This window comes from Leucoraja erinacea, chromosome 3 (genome assembly GCF_028641065.1).
Source record: "Leucoraja erinacea ecotype New England chromosome 3, Leri_hhj_1, whole genome shotgun sequence".
Lineage (NCBI taxonomy): Eukaryota > Metazoa > Chordata > Chondrichthyes > Rajiformes > Rajidae > Leucoraja > Leucoraja erinaceus.
In genome coordinates this window covers 16,015,210-16,039,465 of record NC_073379.1, presented here as the reverse complement: position 1 = coordinate 16,039,465, position 24,256 = coordinate 16,015,210, and the positions used below count along the sequence as shown (strand labels likewise).

The following is a 24,256-nucleotide window of genomic DNA, read 5'->3' as shown; positions in this document are numbered from 1 at the left end:
ACATTTTTCTGTATTAAATTCCATCAACTATTCCACAGACCACCTGCCTAACTGAGGAAAACCATGCTGCAATTTTTGACAACCATCTTCACGATCTACAATATCACCCCCTTTTGTGTCATCTGCAAACATAATCATGCCATTACATCATTAACAAAGTGGAGCGGTGGTGGGAGGCAGTGCATGGCCTCATCTACATCATTAAAATAGATGACAAACTGCAATGGGCCACGCATCGAACGCTGAGGTACACCACTTGTCCTCCAAGCAACCTTCCACATTACCCTGTGCTTCCTTCCATGAATCCAATTTTCCATTCCGTTCAGCAATCTCTTCTTGGATCCCATGAGATCTAACCTTCCAGAGCAGCCTACCATGTGAAATACCTTGCTGAAATCCAAATATACAGATATTTATCCATATATTTATGGTCACCTCTTAAAAGGAGGTCCCTGTTCAACCTATGTCATTTGTGCCATCATGCACAACGAGATCTGGCTGCTCACACTCCCCCGAGAGAATGTTCTGCAGCCGCTCCAGGATATCCTGAACTTTGCCTCTACCCCATGCTAGAGTCTCTTTTACAGCCACAGAATCTCCTATCTGTCCCCCCCAACTCATGAGTCTCCTATCACTATGGCTCTGCCTGTCTTCACTCTTCCATGCTGTTCCTCAGAACCAGGCCCAATGCTACAGATGTGACTGCCGCTGCACTCCCCTGGCAGTATGCAAAGGGGCATATTATCAAAGTGAATGGCCACAGGGGGTTGCCGTATTCTCTGCCTACTCTTTATCCTTGTAGTCACCCATCTACTTTCTGCCCATACCCTAGTCATCACCACCTTACTTCTATCTGTTCCTCAGTCTCCCAAGTGATCAGGAGGTGGTCCAACTGCTGCTCCAGTTCCCTAATGCGGTCTGTCAGAAGCTGACACACCTTGCACACGTGTAGTCCTCAGGGACATTGGAGGTTTCCCCGATTTCCCACATCCTTCAGGAGGAGCACTGTCCTAATTGCCATGTGCACTGCACAAGACAAGAGACGATTTTTTAAAGAAAGAAAAATCCACAGACCGTAATTATCCCGTCACTCTCTACACCAATGGTTCAATGGTTTCTTTATTGACACATGTACCAGGTACAGCGACATACATTTTTTGCATTAAACTCAGCAAGATTATCCAAGTACATATGCCCAGTCGTCCCGGCCAGTATAGTATGCACAGAACAGCCCAATGAGTTTATATGCAAGAAGCGCCATTTCACAATCCCAGCTGCAGCTGGCCACAAAGCCTCCATTCCGGTCGTCCCGCTATCCGATGTCCCTCTCCACATCTGGCCCTTCAGCCCTTGTTCCCCTGGGGAGGGGTGCCTCCTGCAGCTGACCTCGAGGCCACTTAAGGTAATACCCACAGGTTCCTCTCACCGGGCTCTTTGTCCAGTGTCCGCCACCTTCTCCTTTCCCCTCCTTTCCAATTTCCGATCCACGGGGCAAGCCGGGGCCAGACTTGGCGGCCTTCCTTCTTAGAGTGAGCCAAGCTTCCGGTCTGGATACATCCACACCTTGCCAGGCCACTGGGCCGAGCCCTAGGCTGCTGCCGGGTCTCCAGCATCGAGGCCATGCACTCCCTCCCACCGCCGCTCCGCTTTTCCGGTCCACGGGGAGAGCAGATGCCGGGCTCGGTGGCAACTTCTCCGGGCTGGTTCCCACTGCTGCTGCAGCGAGCCAGGCCTGTTGTCAGGAATAGTCGCAGCCGTGGTCCGTCAGGAAGCCACCTTCGGCCACACTGAGAAGCAAGCTTCTACCGCACAGCCAGTCAAGAGGCGCCCAAAGCCTCTCGAGCCAAACCCTCACACTTATCATCCACATGGCACTTCACCTCTACATGGCCACTCCACTGGTGTCTGCCTTTCTTTTTATACATCTACTAGGAGAAACCACTCCAGCATGCTAACTACTTTCAGCTGCAAAACTGACTGGGCTCCAAGATCGCCCTTTATGCATTAAACATCTGCAAAATGACTTCCTGACTTTGATATTAAACATCCTGCATGATGAAAGAAAGAATACCGTATGTCTTATTTGCCATACTTTTTCATCACATTCAAGGAGTCTGGACATTCGCCAAGATCCCTCCATACACCATTCAGGATTCCACCATTTACTGTGGGCAGAAAGTGCTGGAGAAACTCAGCGGGTGCAGCAGCATCTATGGAGCGAAGGAAATAGGCAACATTTCGGGCCAAAACCCTTCTTCAGATTGATGTAGGGGGGGGGGGGGGGGGGGGGGGGGGGGGGGGGGGGAGAAGTAAGGAGAAAGGAAGAGTAGGAGCCCGAGGTGTGAGGGAGACTAAGAAGTGGATGAGACAGCAAGGTCTACCGGAAATTGGAGAAGTCAATGTTTATGCCGCTAGGGTGCAAACTGCCCAAGCGAAATATGAGGTGCTACTCCTCCAATTTCCGGTGGTGCTCACTCTGGCCCAGGACAGAAAGGTCAGATTCGGAATGGGAGGGGGAGTTGAAGTGCTGAGCCACAGGGAGATCAGGTTGGTTAATGCGGATCGAGCGGAGGTGTTCAGCGAAACGATCGCCAAGCCTATGCTTGGTCTCACCGATGTAGATCGTTTCGTTTCAATGCGGAGGTGTTCGTTTTGCAGAACACCTCCATTCTGTCCGCAGTAACCAACCTGATGGGTTGGTTAACTCCGCAGGGATCGTGCCCTCCGCGACTCCTTGGTCAACTCGTCCTCTGAATACATTCTATTTCTGTCCCGCCCACTACCCTGACATCAGTCTGAAGAAGGGTCTCGACCAGAAGCGTCACCCATTCCTTCTCTCCAGAGATGCTGCCTGACCAGCTGAGTTCCTACAGCATTTTGGGTCTACCTTCGATGTAAACCAGCATCTGCAATTCTTTCCTACACATAGTAAATTAAGAGGCTTGATTTACTTTACCTGCAGTATTTCTGAAAGAATAAAGATTTAAAAAACTACTCACAGAGAAATCAACCATAAAGCTGGAAATTAAAATACTTACCATGTTGTAATCATTCATAACTTCTTCCATTTCAGTATTGGTATTCAGCTTGTCTACCAGCTAAAGTGAAAGCACAAAATAAAGACAAAATATATCAAAACACAACAGACTACTATTTACACAATAACTTGTACCATCACCGCAGATATAAAACATTTCAGCTAATTATTGAACAAAAAAGATGAATATGTTTGTTTCAATATAACACACACAGCAGCAATAATCATATAGTCAGTCATAGACCACGGAAACAGGCTTTCGGCCCAACTTGCCCATGATGCCCCATCTATACTTGTCCCACTTGCCTGTGTTTGGTCCATATCCCTCTAAGCCTTTCCTATCCATGAACCAGTCCAAATATCTTTGAAATGTTGTTTAGTACCTGCCTCAACGAACTCCTCTAACAGCTCGTCCCATATACCCACCAGGCTCAGTGTGAAAAATTACCCCTTAGGTTCCTATTAAATCTTTTCCCTCTCACCTTAAATCTATGAAATCTAGTTCTTGATTCACCTACTCTGATTAAAAGACTCTGTCCATTTACCCTATCTATTCCCCTCATGATCTTTCACACCTCTATAAGGTCACCCCTCATCCTCCAGCGCTCCAATGAATAGTCCTAGCCTGCACAACCTCTCCCTATAGCTTAGGTCCCTCAAGTCCTGGCAGCATCCTTGTAAATCTTCGCTGCACTCTTTCCAGGTTAACAACATCCTTCATATAGCTGGGTGATCAAAACTGAACACAGTACTCAAAACGACCGCAACGTCTTGTACAACTGTAACGTAACATCCCAATTTCTCCTGCTTGTTAGAGGGGTGGAGGAAGAAAACTGGAAGAGAGGAGGGGAAGGACAAGTCTGTAAGTAATAGGTAGATACAGGTGACGTGGGTTTTTGATAGGTAGTTGGTTGGACAAAGCCAAGACAGGTGTTAGACAAAAACTTTGAAGAGTTGCAAATAGTGAAGCCGATTAAATTCTGGTGAGTGCTCTAGGCCAAGACCTTTCAGCTCAGAAGCGAGTGCTATCAACCCCCTTCAACCCCCAATGTCCAAATATGATGCCGTTAAATTAATTTCCTTTGCTCACTCGTGATCTATAGCCCTCAATTTCCTGCATATCCACATGCCTGTCTAAAGCCTCTTTAGACAGGCAAGTGTCTGTCACTGCAACTGCCACTGTCGTAGCTGCCTCCACCACCTCTCCAGCACATCAAAAGGAAATATTGCCCCTCTCACCTTAAAGCTGTGCCCTCTAGTTTTTGACATTTCAAAGCTGGGAAACAGATCATGATTGTCTACCCAATCCATGCTGTGCGTGATTTAAAACACTTCTACATGGTCTCCCCTCAATCTTGTCATTTCCAGAAAAAACATACAAGTTTCTCCAACTTATCCTTGTTGCTAACAGCCCCTAATTAATTGATTAACAGAATCGATTGAAAGACACTCCATGCAAAACAGGCCCTTCGGTCCTCCAAATCCATGCTGGCCATTGATCACTGTTCACACGAGTTCTGTGTTCTATCACCTTCGCATTCACACTCCACATGCGAGTGGAATTTACAGAGGCCAATTAAATTACAAACCTGCATGTCTTTGGAATGTGGAAGAAACCAAAGCAGCACGATGAAGCACATGTGGTCACAGGGAGAACCAGTAAACTGCACACAATCAGCACTTAATGACGGGGTCAACACATGGACTCTGGCGTTGTGAGGCAGCAGCTCTACCAGCTGTTCTACTGTGCCACCCTAATCCAGGCAGCATTCTGTGAACCTCTTCTGTATCCTCTCAGACTCTGCATCCTTCCTGCAATGGGGTGACCAGAACTGCACACAATACTTCGAATGGAGCCTAACCTCAAAACCCAATAAAATTGCAACATGATTTCATGGCGCTTCATGCCACAAAACCGATAAAGCCAAACATATCATGTACTTCCTTTACCACTCTATTTAATTGTGTTGCAACTTTCAGGGAGTTATGTACTTGGATCCTAACATTCCTTAGTACATCAGTTATGTTAATGATCTTGTTCTTAACTTAGAGCTGCCAAGTTTTGTCAGAGCATTTCAGTATTCTAGTACCTGAAAATCAGTATTTTGCTGAGGAAATCAGTAATTTTACGCGGTGCCATTTTGCTGAAAAAAATGTTATTTTTTATGTGCCATGTAAGAGTACAAGAATGCATAACTTTGCTACATGTCTTCTATGCACCTTACTTGAGTGCATTCATTGCCATCTCTTTGTATACTGCTGTTTGAATGGCTGCTTCCTGCTTTTAGCACCAGGTGATGATGTAGAAGCCATGTTGGAAGCCTCCCTCTCCCTCCCTCGCTCCCTCTCTCTCTCGCTCCTTAGTCTCTCTCTCCCTCCCTCCATCCCTTTCTCCATCCCTCTCGCCCTCCCTCCCTATCTCTCCCGCCCTCTCTCCCTCCCACTTTCTCTCTCTCCCTCCGTCTTTCCCTCCCTATCTCCTCCTTCCTTTTTTTCTCCCTTCCTTATTCCCTTCCTCCCTCTCTCCCTCCCACTCTCTCCCTCTCTCCTTCTCCCCCTCTCTCTCCTCTCTCTCACTCCCCTCTCCATCCTTTCCCTCTCTCCACCCCTCCCTCTCTCCACCCCTCCCTCTCTCCTCCTGGAGCCTACCCACCATTCTGTAAAATCAAGGCCAATTCCAATGTAACTGCAATCCCACACGTAACGTTTCACCACTAGGCTTATCCAGAATTCCACCACTGCCTGAAAAATAATCAAAGACTCAACTTCCACTGAGAAAGACAATTCCAAAGACCCATTGTTATACGAGAATTTTCCTGAACAGTCTGTGACTCATAGCGCTGTGTTTAAAGCCCATAGCATTTTTAGAACCCAGAGCGCTGTAGCCAACAGCTCTTCGTTTAAATTCCCATGCTTTAAACTGACAGCGCTATGTTTAATCCTAAAGCGGGACATGCAGTCTGGAGAGAAGGAATGGGTGACGTTTCTGTTCGAGACCCTCCTTCAGACTGAACTGAACTCCGTATTTATAATCCGTATTTATCAACACAAAACTGGACATCCGTATTCTAATCGCATTTCCGTACAAAATACGGAAAATCCGTACTACTTGGCAGCTCTATTTACTGTATATTTTCCCCTAATATTCATCCTCCCAAAGTGCGACACCCCACACTTGGACAGACACGTGGATAGGAAAGGTTTAGAGGAATATGGGCTAAACGCAGGCAGGCGGGACGTGTAGATGGGGCATCTTGGTTGACATGAGCAAGTTCAGCCGAAGGACTTGGTTCCGTGCGTACGACTCTATGACTTGCTTGGATTAAATGTAATCTGCCATTTCTCTGCACCCTGTGTCTGTAGCTGATCTATATCCTGTTGTATAGTCTCCCTGCCTGTCCTTAACTCCACCAATTTTGGTGTTGTTGCAAACTAACCAACCAACCCATTTACAGTTACATCCAAATTGTTTATATCACAAATAACAGAGTCCCTGCGGAACTCCAGTGGTCACAGACCTCCACCCTTCCACTATAACATTTTGTCTTCTGTGAGTAGGCCAGTTTTCAATGCAAGCAAACAGGTTACCATGGATCCCATGAATCATAACCTTCTGGATCAGCCTAACGTGACGGACTTTATGAAGTACTTTTCTAAAATCCATGTAGACAGTATGTTCATATGCGATGTGAGCAGAATTAGACTGTGAACGATCCACGACAACATACATAGTGAAAGATTAGTCTTTATTCCATAAGTAATCCAGAACATTTAAACTGCCAGCCATTCATACCCAGCTCGGCGTGGCTTCTGAGAGCTGGCTGACCTTGTTAGTGTAGTACCGTGTGATACCATTCGGCCCATCAAGCCCACTCCGCCATTCAATCGTGACTTATCTATCTATCCATCTCAACCCCATTTCCTGCCTTCTCCCCATAACCCCTGACAATCCTACTATCTGGATGATGGAATTAATGGCTTTGTGGCCAGGTTTGCAGATGATACGAAGACAGTTGGAGGGGAAGGAATGTTGAGGAAGTATGAAGTCTGCACAAGGACTTGAACAGGTTGGGAGAGTGGAAAAATAAGTGGCAAATGGAATACAGCATAGCAAAGTATAAAGTCATACACTTTGGTAGAAATAAAAGTATGACTATGAATAAAGGCATAACAACTTTCTAAATGGGGAGTGGATTCAGAAATCAGAGGTGTAAAGGGACTTGGAAGTGCTGGTGTAGGATTCCAAAAAGTTAATTTGCAAGTTGAGTTGGTAGTAAGGAAAACAAATGTAATTCTCGCTTTCATTTTGAGCGGTCTAGTAGATAAAGCATGTAATGCTGAGACTTTATAAGACATTGATAAGCCACATTTGAAAATTTGTGAGCAGTTTTGGGCCCCATATCTGAGGAAGGAAATGCTGGCTTTGGAGAGGGTCCAGAGGAGGTTTACGAGAACGATCCCGGGATGATTCAGTCAATATACAAGGAGCATTTGAAGGCTCTGGGTTTGTAGTCCCTAGAGTTTTGAATAATTCAGGGGGGGGGGGGGGGGTCTCATTGATACTTACTGGATAATGAAAGATCTAGATTGGGAATGAAAAGGATATTTCCAGTTATGGGAAAGTCTAGAACCTCTACAATGGAGATGAGGAGGAAATTATTTAGCCACAGGGTGGCAAATCTGTGCTATCCATTGCCAGAGACAGCAGTGGATGCCAAGGCATTGAGTATTTTTAAAGCTGAGATTGATAGCTTCTTGATTAGCAAGGGCATCAAAGGTTATGGGGAGAAGAGGAGAATGAAGGGGAAACATAGATCAGCCATGACTGAAGGGCAGAGTAGAGTCGATGGGCTGAATAGCCTAATTCTACTCTATATCTTATGGTCTATCCACTGACATACTCTCATTGAACACCTTTGTCACCACCTCAAAAACACAAATCAAGTTTGTAAGACATGACCTGCCGCAGACAAAACTAACTAGCCCATTCTCTTTCAAATGCAAGTAAATCTTACCAATATAATCCTGTGTAATAGTTTCCCTACCATGATGTGAGACTCACCAGCCTCTAATTTCCCGGTTTGTCTCTACTTGGCCTCTTTAACAAAGGAACAACATTAGCTACTCTCCAGTGCTCCGGGATCTGGCAGTGAGGCAGTGAGATTTATGTTAAGGCCTTAGAATGCCCATCTTAATAACCAAGGATAGATCCAATCTGACCTTCTTAATGCTCTCCAAGAGCCCCAACTTAACTTTGTGACATACGGATATGCAGACATGATTATTGTTAAGGAGACATAGAATAAATAAATATTGTACTACTATCACACACACAAAATAATTCCAACTGCTTAAATATAACAGATCACTCTGCATTTCTCAACGATAGCAAATCCACTCACCATATTGTAATCTGCCAGCTGTCCTTGCAGATCTTTAATTTCTATAGCCAATGCTTCAGCTCTGTTGAAAAATATGAACATGTAAAAACCAGCACCATTCTCCCAACTATTTATTCCATGTATGCAATTTTTGCACATGCAGACAATATGTTCTCACCTCTTTTCATAGGATAGATACACAGAATTTTCTTGATTAAAGGTATCGATTTCCTTTTGCAACTTGCTAACTTCTGTTGTAAGTTCACTGATTTTAGCTCTGTGCAAAAACATCACAAGTTATTCCATAATAAATAGTTACATTTGATATTATTTTATAAATACCATATTTATAAGAATAAATTAATGGTCAGCTTTACAGATTTACATATTAGCTTTCTGTGCTGTAAATTCGGTAAGCAAATAGAAATTCATATCTATCTGTCGCCAATCCTCAGGAGGCAAAGAAACCTCCTGTAACCTCATCTACTACATTCAATGTTCCAGAAGTGGCCTCCTGCACATGGGCAAGACCAAGCGTGGACTCGGCGACCATTTCACTGAACACTTCTGATAGGTCTGCCAAGGCCCTACTGGGTCTCCCGGTTGTAACCGTTTTAACTTCGTCAGCACAGTGGCGCAGTAATAGTGTTTGAATTTTCCAATTCTAGGTAAACTCTAAAATTGCAGGCGCCCCGGCCAAGATACATGTCATTAGATACCAGTGAGGTGCCGGAAGACTGAAGGATGCCTAACGTTATGCCTCTATTTGAGATGGGCTGTAAGGAAATGCCTGGGTACTAAAAACCAGTGAGCCTAACGTCTGTGGTAGGCAAGTTACTGGAGATCAGTTTAGAAGGATGTTGGCCAAATGCAGGCAGGTGAGATGTGGCATCCATGCCGGCGTGGGTAAGTTGGGCCATAGGGCCTATTTCCATGCTGTATGACTCTCACTCCACTACTGCCCTCTTCCTCCCCACATCCCCCTTTCTTCATTACACCCACAACCCTTAGTGTGAATCCTTGTCTCACAACTGTTTTTCATCTCTGGTCTTTGTCCAACCATCTGTCTAGATAAACCCCTCCTACCCCTTTACTGAAGGTAGTTGCCGTTTTGTTGAAGCTGGTTGTGACAATCAAAGAACAGAACATAGTAACATAGAAATTAGGTGCAGTAGTAGGCCATTCGGCCCTTCGAGCCTGCACCGCCATTCAATATGATCATGGCTGATCATCCAACTCAGTATCCCGTACCTGCCTTCTCTCCATACCCCCTGATCCCCTTAGCCACAAGGGCCACATCTAACTCCCTCTTAAATATAGCCAATGAACTGGCCTCAACTACCCTCTGTGGCAGAGAGTTCCAGAGATTCACCACTTTCTGTGTGAAAATGTGTGAACAACCGCAATGATTCATTTGTGCAATGAATGAGCATGAAAACTGGCAACACAGTGGGCACCTGATGGTTTTGTAAACCAGCAAAGACTGCTGAAAGCATTATGGATCTCAGCAGTTGTAAACACCACCATATAATGGATAGGATACCTAGAAACACAGAGTCCTAGTCATTCATAGGGAAACAGGCCCTTTAGCCCAATTTGCCCTGACAGATCTAAATGCCCCATCTACATTAGTCCCACCTGTAGATGTGGATGGTGTCTTCATGGATTGTAGTAAGGAACCAACGTCCCACATTGCGATCCTTAAAAATTGAGATGCATGGGATCCACGGTGACTTGTTTGTTTTAATTTAGAAATGGTACTCATAGACAGATGGTTATTTTGGAAGAATATTATTTTGGCTGAAGGTTTGTGAACAAAGGTTGATCGCAGGGATGTGTGCTGAAACTTGTTAGAGTCTTTGAGTCTTACAGAGTGGGAACTGTTCCTTGCCCACATTAACAAACACGCCCCATCTATACTAGTCCCACCTGCCTGCATTTGGCCCATATCTCTCTAAACCTTTCCTGTCCAATGTACCTCACCTGTCCAAATGTATTTAGATGTTGTTATAGTACCTGTCTCTGCAACATCTGATCGGGTCTGGGAGATTTATCTACCTTCATAGACCTCATGATGTTCAGCACCTCCTCGACTGTAGTGCGGACTGTCCTCAAGACATTTCCATTAACTGTCCCATAAGTTACCCAGTCATTTTGTTATTCTCCACAGTAAAAACAGAGATGAAATACTCATTGAGATGAAATACTTCCCCATCTCCTGCTGTTCCACACAGAGATGACCGCTTTGCTTTCTGAGGGGTTCTATTTTCTCTCTAATTCCCCACATTCCCTTAATGTACTGATAACATCTCTTTGGATTTTCCTTCATATCTGCCGGAGCTAGCTCCTGCCCCCCTTTTACCCTCCTGCTTTCATTCTTGATTATGTTCCTCAGATCCCAAAACTCCTGCAAGAATACACTTAACCACTGCTGCCTATACCTGTCCCATATCTCTTTCTTTTGCCTCAATTTATCTTATCATAAGCTTATCACCTACCTTGTTCCTCGTTGTAACAGGAACAGGCATGTCCTGAATTCTGGTCATCACACTTTTAAAAGCATCCTACTTTCCAGATGTTCCTTTGGCCCACATCTCCAATCATCTTGAGCAAGATCCTGTCTACTACCATCAAAATTCACCATGCTCCAATTCAGAACTCGTGGGCCCACCCGCCTTTATCCATAACTATGTTAAAATAGAACAGAGGTTACTGGTCCCAAAAGGCTCACCCACAGACACTTCAGACACTTGCCCTTCCCAATTTTCCGAAAAGTAGATCAAGCTTTGCCCTCTCCCTTGTACGGCCCTCTACATTTGGCAGAGGAACCTTTCCTGAATACATTTGACAAATTCTTCTCTGACTAAGCTTTGTCACCATGGCAGTCTGTCTAAATGGGGGAAAGTTAAAATCCCCTATAATGACAACCCACAATCTTCTGGCATCTTTGCTCTCCCAATTCCTGTTGATTATTTGGGTCTTGCCCAATAACGTTATACGTGGCAGATCACGTCTTACTAAATCGATCAAGTTATTTGATGCGGTGACAAAGGTAATCGCTGAGGGTAGGGTGGTGGATGTTGTCAACATGCTTTTTAGTAAGGCATTTGGTTAAATTCTCCATGGTAGGCTGATCCCCAAGATTAAGATGCACAAATTCACAGTGATTTGGTTGTATGGATTCAGAACGAGTTTACTCATGGAAGAGAGGGCTGTTGTGAAAGGGTGTTATTCTGGCTGGAGATCTGTGACCAATGGAGGTCCGCAGGGATCTGCGCTGGGATCTTTATTTTTGATACATATATAAATATATACCTAGGGTTGCCAACACTGAGGAAGGCGGAAGGTGTCAAGGTTTACAGCGAGATATAGATTACCTATAGAAATTAACAGAGCGCGAGGTGTGGCACTTTGGGTGGTTGAATGGAATAGGAAAGTATGAGTGAAAAGCAAGACCCTTCGCAGCATTGTTGTTGTTAACAACAGAAGGCTATGGAGGCCAAGTCAAAGGACATTTTTAAGGCAAAAATGGATAGATTCGTGATTAGTACAGATGAAACAAGCAAATAGGTGGTAAAGAAGGTGCATGGCATGTTTGTCTTCATTGGTTTGGACACTGAGTATAGGAGTCAGGAAATTATGACGGCTCGTTCAGTTGAGCCCCATTTGGAGTTTTGCATGCAGCCCAATTATAGGAAGGGTGTTGAGGGTCGGGAGAGGGTGCAGAAGAGGTTTACCCAGAATAGATTAGTGGGTATTAGCAAAAAGGGGAGGTCAAACAGATTTGCATTGCCCAAGGTTGTAACCGGCTGAGTTACTCCAGCATTTTGTGTCTATGTTTGTAACTGATGGAAGTATATAACATCATGAGAGGCATAAATAGGAGAGTCATATATTTTTTCCCAGGTTGAAAATATCAAAGACAAAAGGGCATGGCATGAGGGTGCGATGGGTGAATGTTAAAGGAAATATCCCAACAAGCAAGAATCCACTGTGTAACATTTAAAAATCTAAATCAAAGAGCAGCACAACATGGAAGACAACTGTTTGGACCACTTTGTCCATGCTCATCAAGCTGGCATTTGGGGCTAGTCTCATTTGCCTGCATTTGGCCCATGCATCACATCATGGAAGGAAATGTGTAGTATTATTTGGCTGGATAGCATGCAGGCCAAACTTTTAACTGTGCCTCTGTGCACATGACAAAAACAAACTGAATTAAACTAATGGATTGTTCAGGATGATTGGTGGAATAGATTGGAATTTATTCAAAAACAAGCATGAACAGTTAAAAATGCACTATAGGACTAGAATCTAGTACGGTTAGCAAGAACGGTAGAAATATATAGCAATGATACTTGACAGGATTAAAATAAGCTCGAGATCATGAAAGAAAACTGGTTGTAGAAGACAACAACCTCCACAATGGATAAATATGGGAATTCAAAATATGATTGAAACAGAACAGCAATGTTGACAAAAGAGGGGTCCAAAAGTCTGCAAAATGTCTACTTGTTGTTGTCTTACTTTATATTAATCAAGAACATTAACTCACCTAAGCAGTCCAAGAAAGTAGGATTTGTCCAGAATCTGACGATGTGGTCCTATAAAGTAATTCATTCATAACGATCATTTATAAGGCTTAACAGAGCAAGTTAAAAGAAAATCAGCAAAACCTTTTATTAAACTTTCTCAAGCAGATGTGGAAGAAACCCCTGCGATCACAGATAGAATGTGCAAACTCCACACAGACAGTGTCAGAGGTTCGGGATCAAACCCGAATCTCTGGCACTGTTAGGCAGCAATTCTACCAACTGTGCTACTGAGCTCCCTAAAATTATTCAGGGGCCTCAGGCCTCCCAGTCGCCGATCTCCAGCAGAATACCACCCTTCCACCACAACCCTCTGTCTTCCATGAGTAAGCCAATCCTGAATCCATACAACCAAGTCACAGTGAATCACACGCATCTTGATCTTCTGGATCAGCCTTACCTGTGGAAATTTAACAAGGTTGACAGCCAGAACCTTTTCCTCTGGATGGAAATGTCCAATATTATAGGACATAGATATAAGGTGAGAGAGAAATGTTTAATGGAGATATACAGACAAAAAAAAAAAGAGGATTTTGGATAGGCACATTGAAGCGCAATTAATAGAGGGATATGGAACATGTACACGCAGATGGGATAATTTTAACTTGACGTCAGGTTTGGCCCAAACTCTGTGGGCCAAAAGACACATTCCTGTGCTGTAGTGTTCTTATGTTCCAAATGCCTTTCTAAAATCTATGCATTATACATCCATCATCCAACCCTCAACCTTCTCAAAAATCTCAGTCAAGTTTGTAAGACTTGACCTGCCATGTCAAAAGCGACGCTGACCGTCCCTACTTAGTGCATCTCTTCCAAATTAGACTAATTCCTAACAAGTGAAATCCTCTCCCATAGTTTTCCTACCACTGATGCAAGGTTCATCAGGCATATAATTTCCTGGATTATCTCTAATCCCTTCTTAAGGGCTGCACGGTTAGCACAGCTGTCAAGTTGCTGCCTTACAGCACCAGAGACGTTTTCCCTGTGACCACGTGGGTTTTCTCCAGGTGCTCCGGTTTCCTCACACATTCTAAAGACGTACAGGTTTGTAGGTTAACTGGCTTTGGGAAATTGTAAATTATCCCTAGCGTGTAGGAGAATGCTAGTGTGCGGGGATTGTTTGTCAACATGGACACTGTGGGCCGAAGGGACTGTTTCCGCGCTGTATCTCTAAACTAAACTAAATGAGGGAACTATTGTCTACTCTCTAGTCCTGCAGGGCCCCACCTCAAGCGAAAGATGATGTAAAGGTCCAGGCCACTGAAATCTCATTCAATGTCTCTCTGGCAAGATAGATCCAATCAGGCCGAGGGGATTTATCTAGCTTAATGCTCTTCAAGAACCCCAACAACATCTTTTTCTCGATCTCAAACTGCTCTTGCATATTAGCATTCTCCACATTGATCTCACTGCCCTCCATGTCCTTCTCCTTGGTGAATACTGATGCAAAGTATTTGGTTAGTACCTCATCCAGAATTTCTGACTCCAAACACAAGTTCTCTCCTTTATCCTTGAGCGGTCCCACCTTCTCCACGATTACATTCTTGTTTTTAATCCATGCATTTTAATCAAAGCATAAAATCCTTTGGAATTCGATTTATCACACGATAAATTCTTAATAAATTTAGATAAGTAGTGCATGGACAGAGCCAAAATTATCTATGTTTGAAGAGCATATATAAATTTTATTAACAATTAAATTTTGTAATTGTGCAAAAGTGTATTAATTATAACATAAACCTACCTTTCATTCCAGTTTTCATTCCACTCAATCCCTGCTGCGTTACTGGCCGATCAGCAACTTTAATCTGGGCAGAAAGCACTCCTCCAGACATTACCATTCCACCACGTGTGCCTAGTCTTGCTGTACCAGGAGATACCTGGAGACAGAAATCCAATGTGTAAAAAAACTGAGAATTTGAATACCCTGTTTCATCATTCAAAATGTTTCACGTTATTGGCAAAATGTTCTCAACAAACAAGTAAGTATTGTGCTTACATGACTTGAATGTGTACGATCACATTTTCTCCCTCTTGAATCTTTAAAAGATCAAGTTTGTCAAAAGAAGGACAATTGGTTTAATACTTACACCAATATTTCACATTGATATTCACAGAGAGCAGTGAGTGCTCTTCAATCTGGGCGATAGCGCCCACTAGTGGGTGATTTAAGCTTTCAGGTGGGTGGCAGAATAATTACATTAGGCTGTGGGCCGAGGTGCTTTATTCCAGTGTTTCGTGACCCAAGTCACAGAACTACATGAAATTTTCACATATTGTGTAAAAATATTATATAAATCACCCCTGAAACTCGTCATGAACAAGACTTGCACATTTTTATTAAATTAGAGAAAAAACTGAAAAAGTTTCGGGTATTTTTCGTCCAATCAAAGCACGTTTAACATTGAGTTGTCTGCCAGTTGGCCAATCACGCGCTTTGCTTCAGGCTAGCACACAACATGGCTGAGAGGACTTCATTGATGCCTGTTTTACTGGAGATTCCGATGAAGTTTCTTTCTACATGTCGTGGAAACTTGCAGCAGGGTCATTGAATTTAGTGAGAAAAGCATTAAGAAGTCTGAAGAATGTGCAGCTAAGTTGATAAAAGTGGAAGAAAGTCTTGAAAGCAAAGTCCCTGCTGAGATGCTGCAACACAAAGTTGTGAAACCAGTGAAACTTTGTGAATCAACTAAAACTGAAAGGTAAGATCTGAAGTCTAAATTTATGAAAATTAATCTGTATGGAATTTAATTAATTTAATTGCACCCGTTTATAATGTGAAAAATGTCATTCACTCACTCACTCATTCATTCATCACTCACTCATTCATTAATTCATTCACTCATTCATTCACTCTCATTAGCTCACTAATTCATTCCTTCATTTATTAACTCATTCATTCATCATTCATTCATTCACTCATGCGTTCATTCATTCACTCACTCACTCACTCATCCTTCAGTTATTCACTCACTCATTCATTCATGAAGTTGAGGGCCTAAACTATGTGTATCCATAACACAAGGTAAATTAAACATTTTCACTAATGCCAGCTTGTTGTAGTCTAATAAGTCTTTAACATCTAATCTCGGAGCTGCCTGCGATAACTTACCGTGAAAAAGTGCTCCAATCGCGGGGCCTATGTACTTAACATAGTGAAGCCGCGGTCTCAATTAAGAAGCGGCCGATTCGCGAACGCGGAGCCGCGGATCATCTCCGCGGGCGGGGGGGGGAAGGCTGTACATAGTGCCACCCGTAGCGGTCGTTTCCAGGCCCCGACCACGGGAGAAAAACGGAGGAATATTCATTGCACTTTATAGGCTGCTATTTATTGGAGTGAGAAATGGTCAGAAATGGCTGATGTTTATGTAGAAATGAATTGGTGTATGTGAACTTGAACTTGAACTAATTTATCTATGGTAGTAAGTGTTATTCTCATTAACATTAAGAAGAGATCGAAATGTTATGAATTGAAGTCCATGCAGACTTAATGACTATGAGATGTTTATTTTTGTAGCCTCTGCCTGACCCTCCACGTGAACTTGAACTAACTTATCAATGGACTTATCAAAAGACTTGGAATCTGATGAAGAATATTCAGATGACGATCAGATGTAATGTAAACAAATAAATTGGAAAAATAAATGATTATATAAAGATTTATTTTAGTGTCGATCGTTTCAGTTTATTTGGTCAAATTATTTAAACAATGAGTGAATTAGTTATGATAATGGATTGCTGGTGAATGACAGTGCAACAGCCCACCCATCCACATCCACACACACATCCATCCGTACGCACACTTCATGCATGCACACACACACACATACATGCACACATACATCCGCACACACACATATCCATCCTCACGCAGACATACATGTACACATCCATGCACACACATACATCCACACACACATGACACACATACATTGACACATCCATCCATTCACACATACATCCATCCACACTTACATCCACACATCCACAGATACACGTTTGACAGGTATACACAGACACACACACAAACTACAGATACTCAAACAATGCAACACTTTTAGGGTTATTTTAGGTTAAAGGTAATAGCCCTAATTTGCAAAGGCACCATTGGGGAGTATCTATCATATATATAGGCTCATTGTAGCTTAAAATGAATACTCATTGAGTAAACATCAGAGCATTCGATTATTGGTCAGGATGTGACATTTACATCAAAAATAAGACAGGTTTCTTACAGGTCACCCAGCCTGACACGCCCCATTCTAACTATGGTCATTACCCCCACTCTCCCCACTATGGCAGTCAGTGGGTTTCAGTAAAAGGGGGAACCCAGAGGATCTGTCTTGACCCTTTAATTAGGCAGGTACATGAGCCCTTAAAACTTGGGACCTCTGCTGCAGTCTCATTACATTTCCTATTAAAGCGACTGGAAGATGCCTTGCAGGACTGTCTCCCAGCCTGGCACTGCCCCAGTCCCACTATGACTGTTACCCCCATTCTCCCCACTATGGCAATCAGTGCGGTTCAGTAAACGTGGGAACCCAGAGGATCTGTCCTGACCCTTAATTACGCAGGTTCATGAGCCCTTAAAACCTGGGACCTCTGCTGCAGTCTCATTACATGTCCTATTAAAGCGACTGGAACATGCCTTGCAGGACTGTCCCCCAGCCTGGAACTGCCCCAGTCCCACTATAGCCGTGACCCCCACTCTGTACACTGGCAGTCTGTGGGGTTCAGTAAAGGGAGGAACCCACAAGAACTGCCCTCACCCATTAATTAGGCTGGTTCAGGAGCAGGATCTCTGCGACAGTGTCATTAAAAAAACACTCACAATTATATTCATCATATTATTTTTATATAATATAATTATACTTAATTATATATGATTACAGCCATATTTACAAGTCATATATATATAGGTATAATAATAGTTTAAATTGGCCACTAGATGGTGCTTACTTTCCCGATCGCATTTTCTAATTAGTTCAATTAATTAATGTGCAACGAAGGTACACAAAATTGCTGGAGAAACTCAGCGGGTGCAGCAGCATCTATGGAGCGAAGGAAATAGGCGACGTTTCAGGCCGAAACCCTTCTTCAGATGATGGGGGGTGGGGGGGAAGGAAGGAAAGGGGGAGGAGGAGGAGCCCGAGGGCGGGCGGATGGGAGGATGGGAGGAGACAGCTAGAGGGTTAAGGAAGGGGAGGAGACAGCAAGGGCTAGCAAAATTGGGAGAATTCAATGTTAATGCCATCCGGACGCAAGGTCCCCAGGCGGAATATGAGGTGCTGTTCCTCCAATTTCCGCTGTTGCTCACTCTGGCAATGGAGGAGACCCAGGACAGAGAGGTCGGATTGGGAATAGGAGGGGGAGTTGAAGTGCTGAGCCACCGGGAGGTCAGGTTGGTTATTGCGGACTGAGCGGAGGTGTTCGGCGAAACGATCGCCCAACCTACGCTTAGTCTCCCCGATGTAAATCAGCTGACACCTAGAGCAGCAGATGCAGTAGATGAGGTTGGAGGAGATGCAGGTGAACCTTTGTCACACCTGGAACGATTGCTTGGGTCCTTGAATGGAGTCGAGGGGGGAGGTGAAGGGACAGGTGCTGCATTTCTTGCGGTTGCAACGGAAAGTGCCCGGGGAGGGGGTGGTGCGGGAGGGAAGGGAAGAATTGACAAGGGAGTTGCGGAGGGAGCGGTCTTTGCGGAAGGCAGACATGGGGGGAGATGGGAAGATGTGGCGAGTGGAGGGGTCACGTTGGAGGTGGCGGAAATGGTGGAGGATTATGTGTTGTATTTGCCGGCTGGTGGGGTGAAAGGTGAAGACCAGAGGGACTCTGCCCTTGTTGCGAGTGCGGGGATGGGGAGAGAGAGCAGTGTTACGGGGTATGGATGAGTCCCTGGTGTGAGCTTCATCTATGGTGGCGGAGGGGAATCCCCGTTCCCTGAAAAACGAGGACATTTCCGATGCCCTGGTATGGAATGTCTCATCCTGGGAACAGATGCGGCGTAGGCGGAGGAATTGGGAGTAGGGGATGGAGTCTTTACAGGGGGCAGGGTGGGAAGACGTGTAGTCCAGATAGCCATGTGAGTCAGTGGGTTTGTAATGTATGTCGGTCAGGAGTCTGTCCCCTGCGATGGAGATGGTGAGGTCAAGGAATGGTAGGGAAGTGTCGGAAATGGTCCAGGTGTATTGGAGTGCCGGGTGGAAGTTGGTGGTGAAGTGGATGAAGTCAGTCAGTTGTGTGTAGGTGCAGGAGGTGGCCCCAAAGCAGTCGTCAATGTAATGGAGATAGAGGTCGGGGATGGGGCCCTGGTACGTATTGAACAAGGATTGTTCAACGTACCCGACAAAGAGGCAGGCGTAGCTGGGGCCCATGCGTGTGCCCATAGCTACGCCTTGTGTTTGGAGGAAATGGGAGGAGTCAAATGTAAAGTTGTTGAGGGTGAGGACCAACTCCGCTAAGCGGAGGAGAGTGTCAGTGGCTGGGTATAGGTTGCTCCTCTGGTCGAGGAAGAACCGGAGGGCTTTGAGGCCATCCTGGTGGGGGATGGAGGTGTATAGTGACTTGACATCCATGGTGAAGATGAGGGGGTGAGGGCCTAGAGAGTGGAATGCATGGAGGCGGCGGAGATTGTCTGAGGTGTCTAGAACATAGGTGGGAAGGGATTTGACCAAGGGGGATAGGATGGACTCAAGGTATGTGGAGATGAGTTCAGTGGGGCACGAACACGCAGAGACAATGGGTCTGCCGGGAGAGCCAGGTTTGTGGATTTTGGGGAGAAGGTAAAAACGGGCCGTGCGGGGCTGGGGAACGATGAGGTTGGAAGCTTGGTCGGGCAGAGTGTGGGAATTGATGAAGTCAGTGATGGTGCTAGAAATGGTGGCCTGGTGCTCGTCAGTGGGGTCATGGTCCAAGGGTAAGTAGGAGGAGGTGCCCGAGAGTTGGCGCGTGGCCTCAGCTTTGTAGAGATCGACGCGCCAGACTACCACGGCACCTCCCTTGTCGGCTGGCTTGATGACCCAATCTGGGTTTTTGCAGAGGCATTAATTGCACAATTAATGTGCAACGTTTGGCAATGACGAGTTATGACATTATCAAATATATTTCATCTAAATCTGTGGAAAATTTCATGTAGTTCGGTGACTTGGGTCACAAAAACTGACTTCTAGACACATTTTTGATGCTCGGCCCACAGCCTACATGCTGTATTAAAAACATCCAAAATATACAAACTCAAATCTGTGAGAGAATGTATGTGAAAAGAAAAAGTTACCATCATTTTAGAGAAAAGTATTTGAATTATGTATTTTAAACTTTTATGCCGCATTAATTTTTAACTATGTAAAATATTGTAATGTTTAACCGCCACCAAACCCCCCCCAGGAGCCAGAGCGGTGCCGGGCTGTAGCCGGCGCCAAGCCCCCTCCGCACCAGCTGTGAATCCGGCCCGACACTTCCGGCCTCCTCCAGACGGGGACGGTCCAGCGCCGGAGACCCGCACCCGCTCCGGGGCCATCGGTTGGCCCGGCGGGGCAGCGCTGCTTCTCCGCGCTGGCTGTGGGCCAACCGACAGCCACCGGAGCAACAGGACAGCGGAACTCTCCTGCAGACACCCGCCCAATAAAAGCCCCTCTCGCATTCCCCAGTCCCTGGACCAATCACAAACATGCATTAAGCGTCAGTGTTCTGGAGCTCCTGCAAAAGCCCCGACTTTGTGCCAACCAGTGGATCATAGGTGCAGAAGCTTCCTGAAACTTCTGCAAAGTTCCAGACTTAGTGGAGCCAGGTCCAGCAGCTTACAAAGTGATGTCATCAGCCCATTCTCACAGACACCCGCTTGCCATTTCACAAGTACCCAAATCCCTGCATATCTACATGAGCACCGGTGAACCAATATCGTGGCACATTGAATGAAAATGTTTTGGCACAATCTTGTTTTATGTATGTTCAATACACGTATAAGCGAGTTCGATATTCCGACTGCACATGCCCAGGTCATAGGTCACTGGAGAAAAACATTGGATCGAACCGAGTCTCTCACGCTGCAACTGCTGTTGAATTGCTACTGGAGTTAGCGACATGAGTTCACCCTTCAACACTGGTCCATGCAGAAGGGTGGCCTGCAGCTGGAGGTTTCTTATTGCCCTAAAAAAAAAACAAGTTGTCTGGTTGCACATAATTAATAGCATTTATTTCAAATTATCTGGTGATAAATTATGCCGTCTGTCAGACAGAATATGCTTCAAATTTGTGAAAAACTTATTTCTACCTCAGCTGAGGTCACTGGTGCATACCCGAAACAAGCTACAGACTCTATATTCAAGTCGATATCTTGTGCATTACCTTTGAGAACTTTAGCACTGTTTTCTATTTCTTCAAGGTCTTTGTTAGCTAAAATCACTCTCTCACATTTTCCTTGTATGTCTTTACCTACATTGCCAGGAACTTTACGAATATCGTCAGTTACTTTGTTGAAAACCTGCAAGTTATTGACTAATGTTTCGCCACGTTTCTCAAGGGAAGTGATAGCTTGTGGGAAGTTTGCAAAATTGGAAGCAATAAACATAAGATTGCGTTGGAGGGACTTTTTCTGCATGATTTCACTGACGTTCCTGACTGGAGAAGATTCTTCTTCTTCAAACCAGTTGACGATTTATTTTATCTTTTAAAGCATAATAGAGTACAGCAGAGAGCCATGTACCCCACCTTGTAAAATGGTCTGAGGAGGTAACGGAATCTTGGGTGCCATTTCCTTGAACAGCTGCACACGTAACAGTGCTTTGAGGAAGATTTTCTTGACATTGGAAACTAGGCGATCAACATTTGGAAACAAGCTACGTATGTGCCTGGCAATTCTATGAAGTCCTTGAGTCAGCATGTCAAATGCAATATTTTTGGGAATAAAAGTTTAAGTCACAAACAGAAGAAGATTTCTTGTGTTTTAAACCTTCTGGCCAAAGTACAGCAAGCGAAGATGTAAACAACTGAGCAATAGTTGAGCTGTTTGATTTCTCTAATACTTCGATGTATACTCCTTTGATGGTTGACCTGCCTCCAGTGTACCGATGACCACATTGGCAACGTAACTCCACACAGCATCGGTTGTCTCGTCTATTGAGATCCATATTTTGTTCCATGCAACTTCATCTCTAATTTTCTGCACAACAATGTTGAGGTTGCTATCAACATAATTTTTCCGTAATGATGAATCGCTTGGCATAGGTTCCTCTGTGTATTTCTCTAAAAAAACCTCTGAGAGATTTGTTTTCCAATTTCCAGTGTAATTCCAACATCAATGAATGCCTTGCACAGATCACAAGAAAACTCAGATTTGCGACTGGAGCCAGCAGTAAATGTAGTGAGACAAGCTTGGGTAGTCTACATCCCAACGGTATCAACATTGACCTCTAATTTTATATAGCCCTTGTCTTCTCCCTCCACCTCTCCCCTTCACAGCTCTCCTTCTAGTCCTTCTGTCTCCGCCTCTTCCTTTTTTTTCCCCACCCCCCCCCCCCCCCCCACACATCAGTCTGAAGAAGGGTCTCGACCCGAAACGTCGCCTATTCCTTCTCTCCAGGGATGCTGCCTCACCAGCTGAGTTCCTCCAGCATTTATTGTCTACCTTTGATTTTTCCAACATCTGCAGTTCTTTCTTAAATAGATCTTAGAGAAGACTGATCCAGCGGGCAGCGGCATGAAGGAATGAATGGCTGACGGTAGTGCCTCCGGTGGTGGATGTTTTCATGTAAGTTATACTATGTTAACACGTTAATAATAACATAAATATTAACGTGTTAACATAGAAAACGTCATTGTAATCACGGTACAACTAGAGAAAATAGCACGACCTTTTAGCAAAATGGCAAAAAAGGTCTGATTTAGGCATGAAAAGGCACATGGCATTTATGGCAACATCCTGGCTCTATTATTATTAACCCTCTTAAATACCACCTTTGTACCTGATCCAATTGATAATGCGCTGGGAATGAAATGGATGCAAAAAGGTAACGATCAGAAAGGTAACGGTCCATTGTGAGCTCGGTAAAAACGAGTTATCCGAACAATGAAACTCACCAGGACAGAAACTAGTGTAATGACTACAGTGGGGGAGAGAGGGAAAACGAGGGAAACTGCAGGTGCTGGTTTATACAAATGCTGGAGAACTGAGCGGGACAGGCAGCATCTCTGGAGAGGAGGGATGGGTGACGTTTTGTGTTGAGACCCATATTCAGACTGAGTCAAGGGGAGAGGGAGACTAGAGGTTTGGAAGATGAAGGTATGATCAACGGGAGGTCAGGCAGCATCTCTGGAGAGAAGCAATGGCTGGCGGGTTCCCCCAGCAGGAGCGGGCTGGTGCACAAGCTGCTCAGCCCCCAGTTGTACTCACGCCGGTGCTGAGTCTCGGTGCGGTGGGCGGGGGCCGTGTGCCGGTCGCCGGTCGGCCGGCGGCGCCTTTGTTGGCCGGACGAGAGGCGCTGGGAGGCCGCTGAGCGCTCGCCATGGCCGCTGCTCTGTTACCCGGCAACGCGTTACAGGCCTGGAGCTGGCGGCGGCGCACACGCCCACACCCACACCGACACCGACACCGACCCCCACCGGGCGGAGGCAGGGACTGCAGGCAGACACACACACAATGCTGGGGTAGCTCAGCAGCACAGGCAGCAACTCTGGAGATGGACACAATAAGCTGGAGTAACTCAGTGGGACAGACTGCAACTCTGGAGATGGACACAATGCTGAGGTAGCTCAGCGGGACAGACTGCAACTCTGGAGATGGAAACAATAAGCTGGAGTAACTTAGTGGGACAGACTGCAACTCTGGAGATGGACACAATAAGCTGCAGTAACTCAGCAGCACAGGCAGCAACCCTGGAGATAGACACAAAAAGCTTGAGTAACTCAGCAGCACATTCAACATCTCTGGAAGATAGACACAAAAAGCTGGAGTAACTCAGCGGCACAGGCAACATCTTTGGAGATGGCTACGAAAAGCTGGAGTAACTGAGCGGGACAGGCAGCATCTATTGTGAGAAGGAATGGGTAACGTTTCGGATCGAGACCCTTTCATCAGACTGGTTATGGATAAGGGAAACAAGAGGTATAGACGTGGAGAGATAAAGAACAATGAATGAAAGATATGCAAAAAATGTGGACATACATTGGCGAGATCAAACGCAGACTTAGCAATTATTTCACACAACACCTTCGCTCAGCCCGTGTGAACCGGCTGCTAGACACTTTAA

The 24,256-nt window shown here is 45.0% G+C and overlaps 1 protein-coding gene across 1 annotated transcript in view; it reads right to left on the bottom strand.

The window, feature by feature from the left end:
* The window catches only part of ift74 (intraflagellar transport 74), an 82,122-nt gene extending 58,551 nt beyond the window's left edge, over window positions 1-23,571 (bottom strand). The window contains exons 1-6 of the mRNA XM_055632194.1: window positions 23,401-23,571; window positions 14,755-14,890; window positions 12,974-13,022; window positions 8,597-8,695; window positions 8,440-8,500; window positions 3,039-3,098 (exon numbers count right to left, since the gene is read on the bottom strand). Coding sequence (XP_055488169.1) covers window positions 3,039-3,098; window positions 8,440-8,500; window positions 8,597-8,695; window positions 12,974-13,022; window positions 14,755-14,890; window positions 23,401-23,514 — 519 coding nt within the window. The 5' untranslated portion in view covers window positions 23,515-23,571. The remainder of the gene's footprint in view (window positions 1-3,038; window positions 3,099-8,439; window positions 8,501-8,596; window positions 8,696-12,973; window positions 13,023-14,754; window positions 14,891-23,400) is intronic.
* Between the last annotated feature and the right edge of the window lie 685 nt (window positions 23,572-24,256).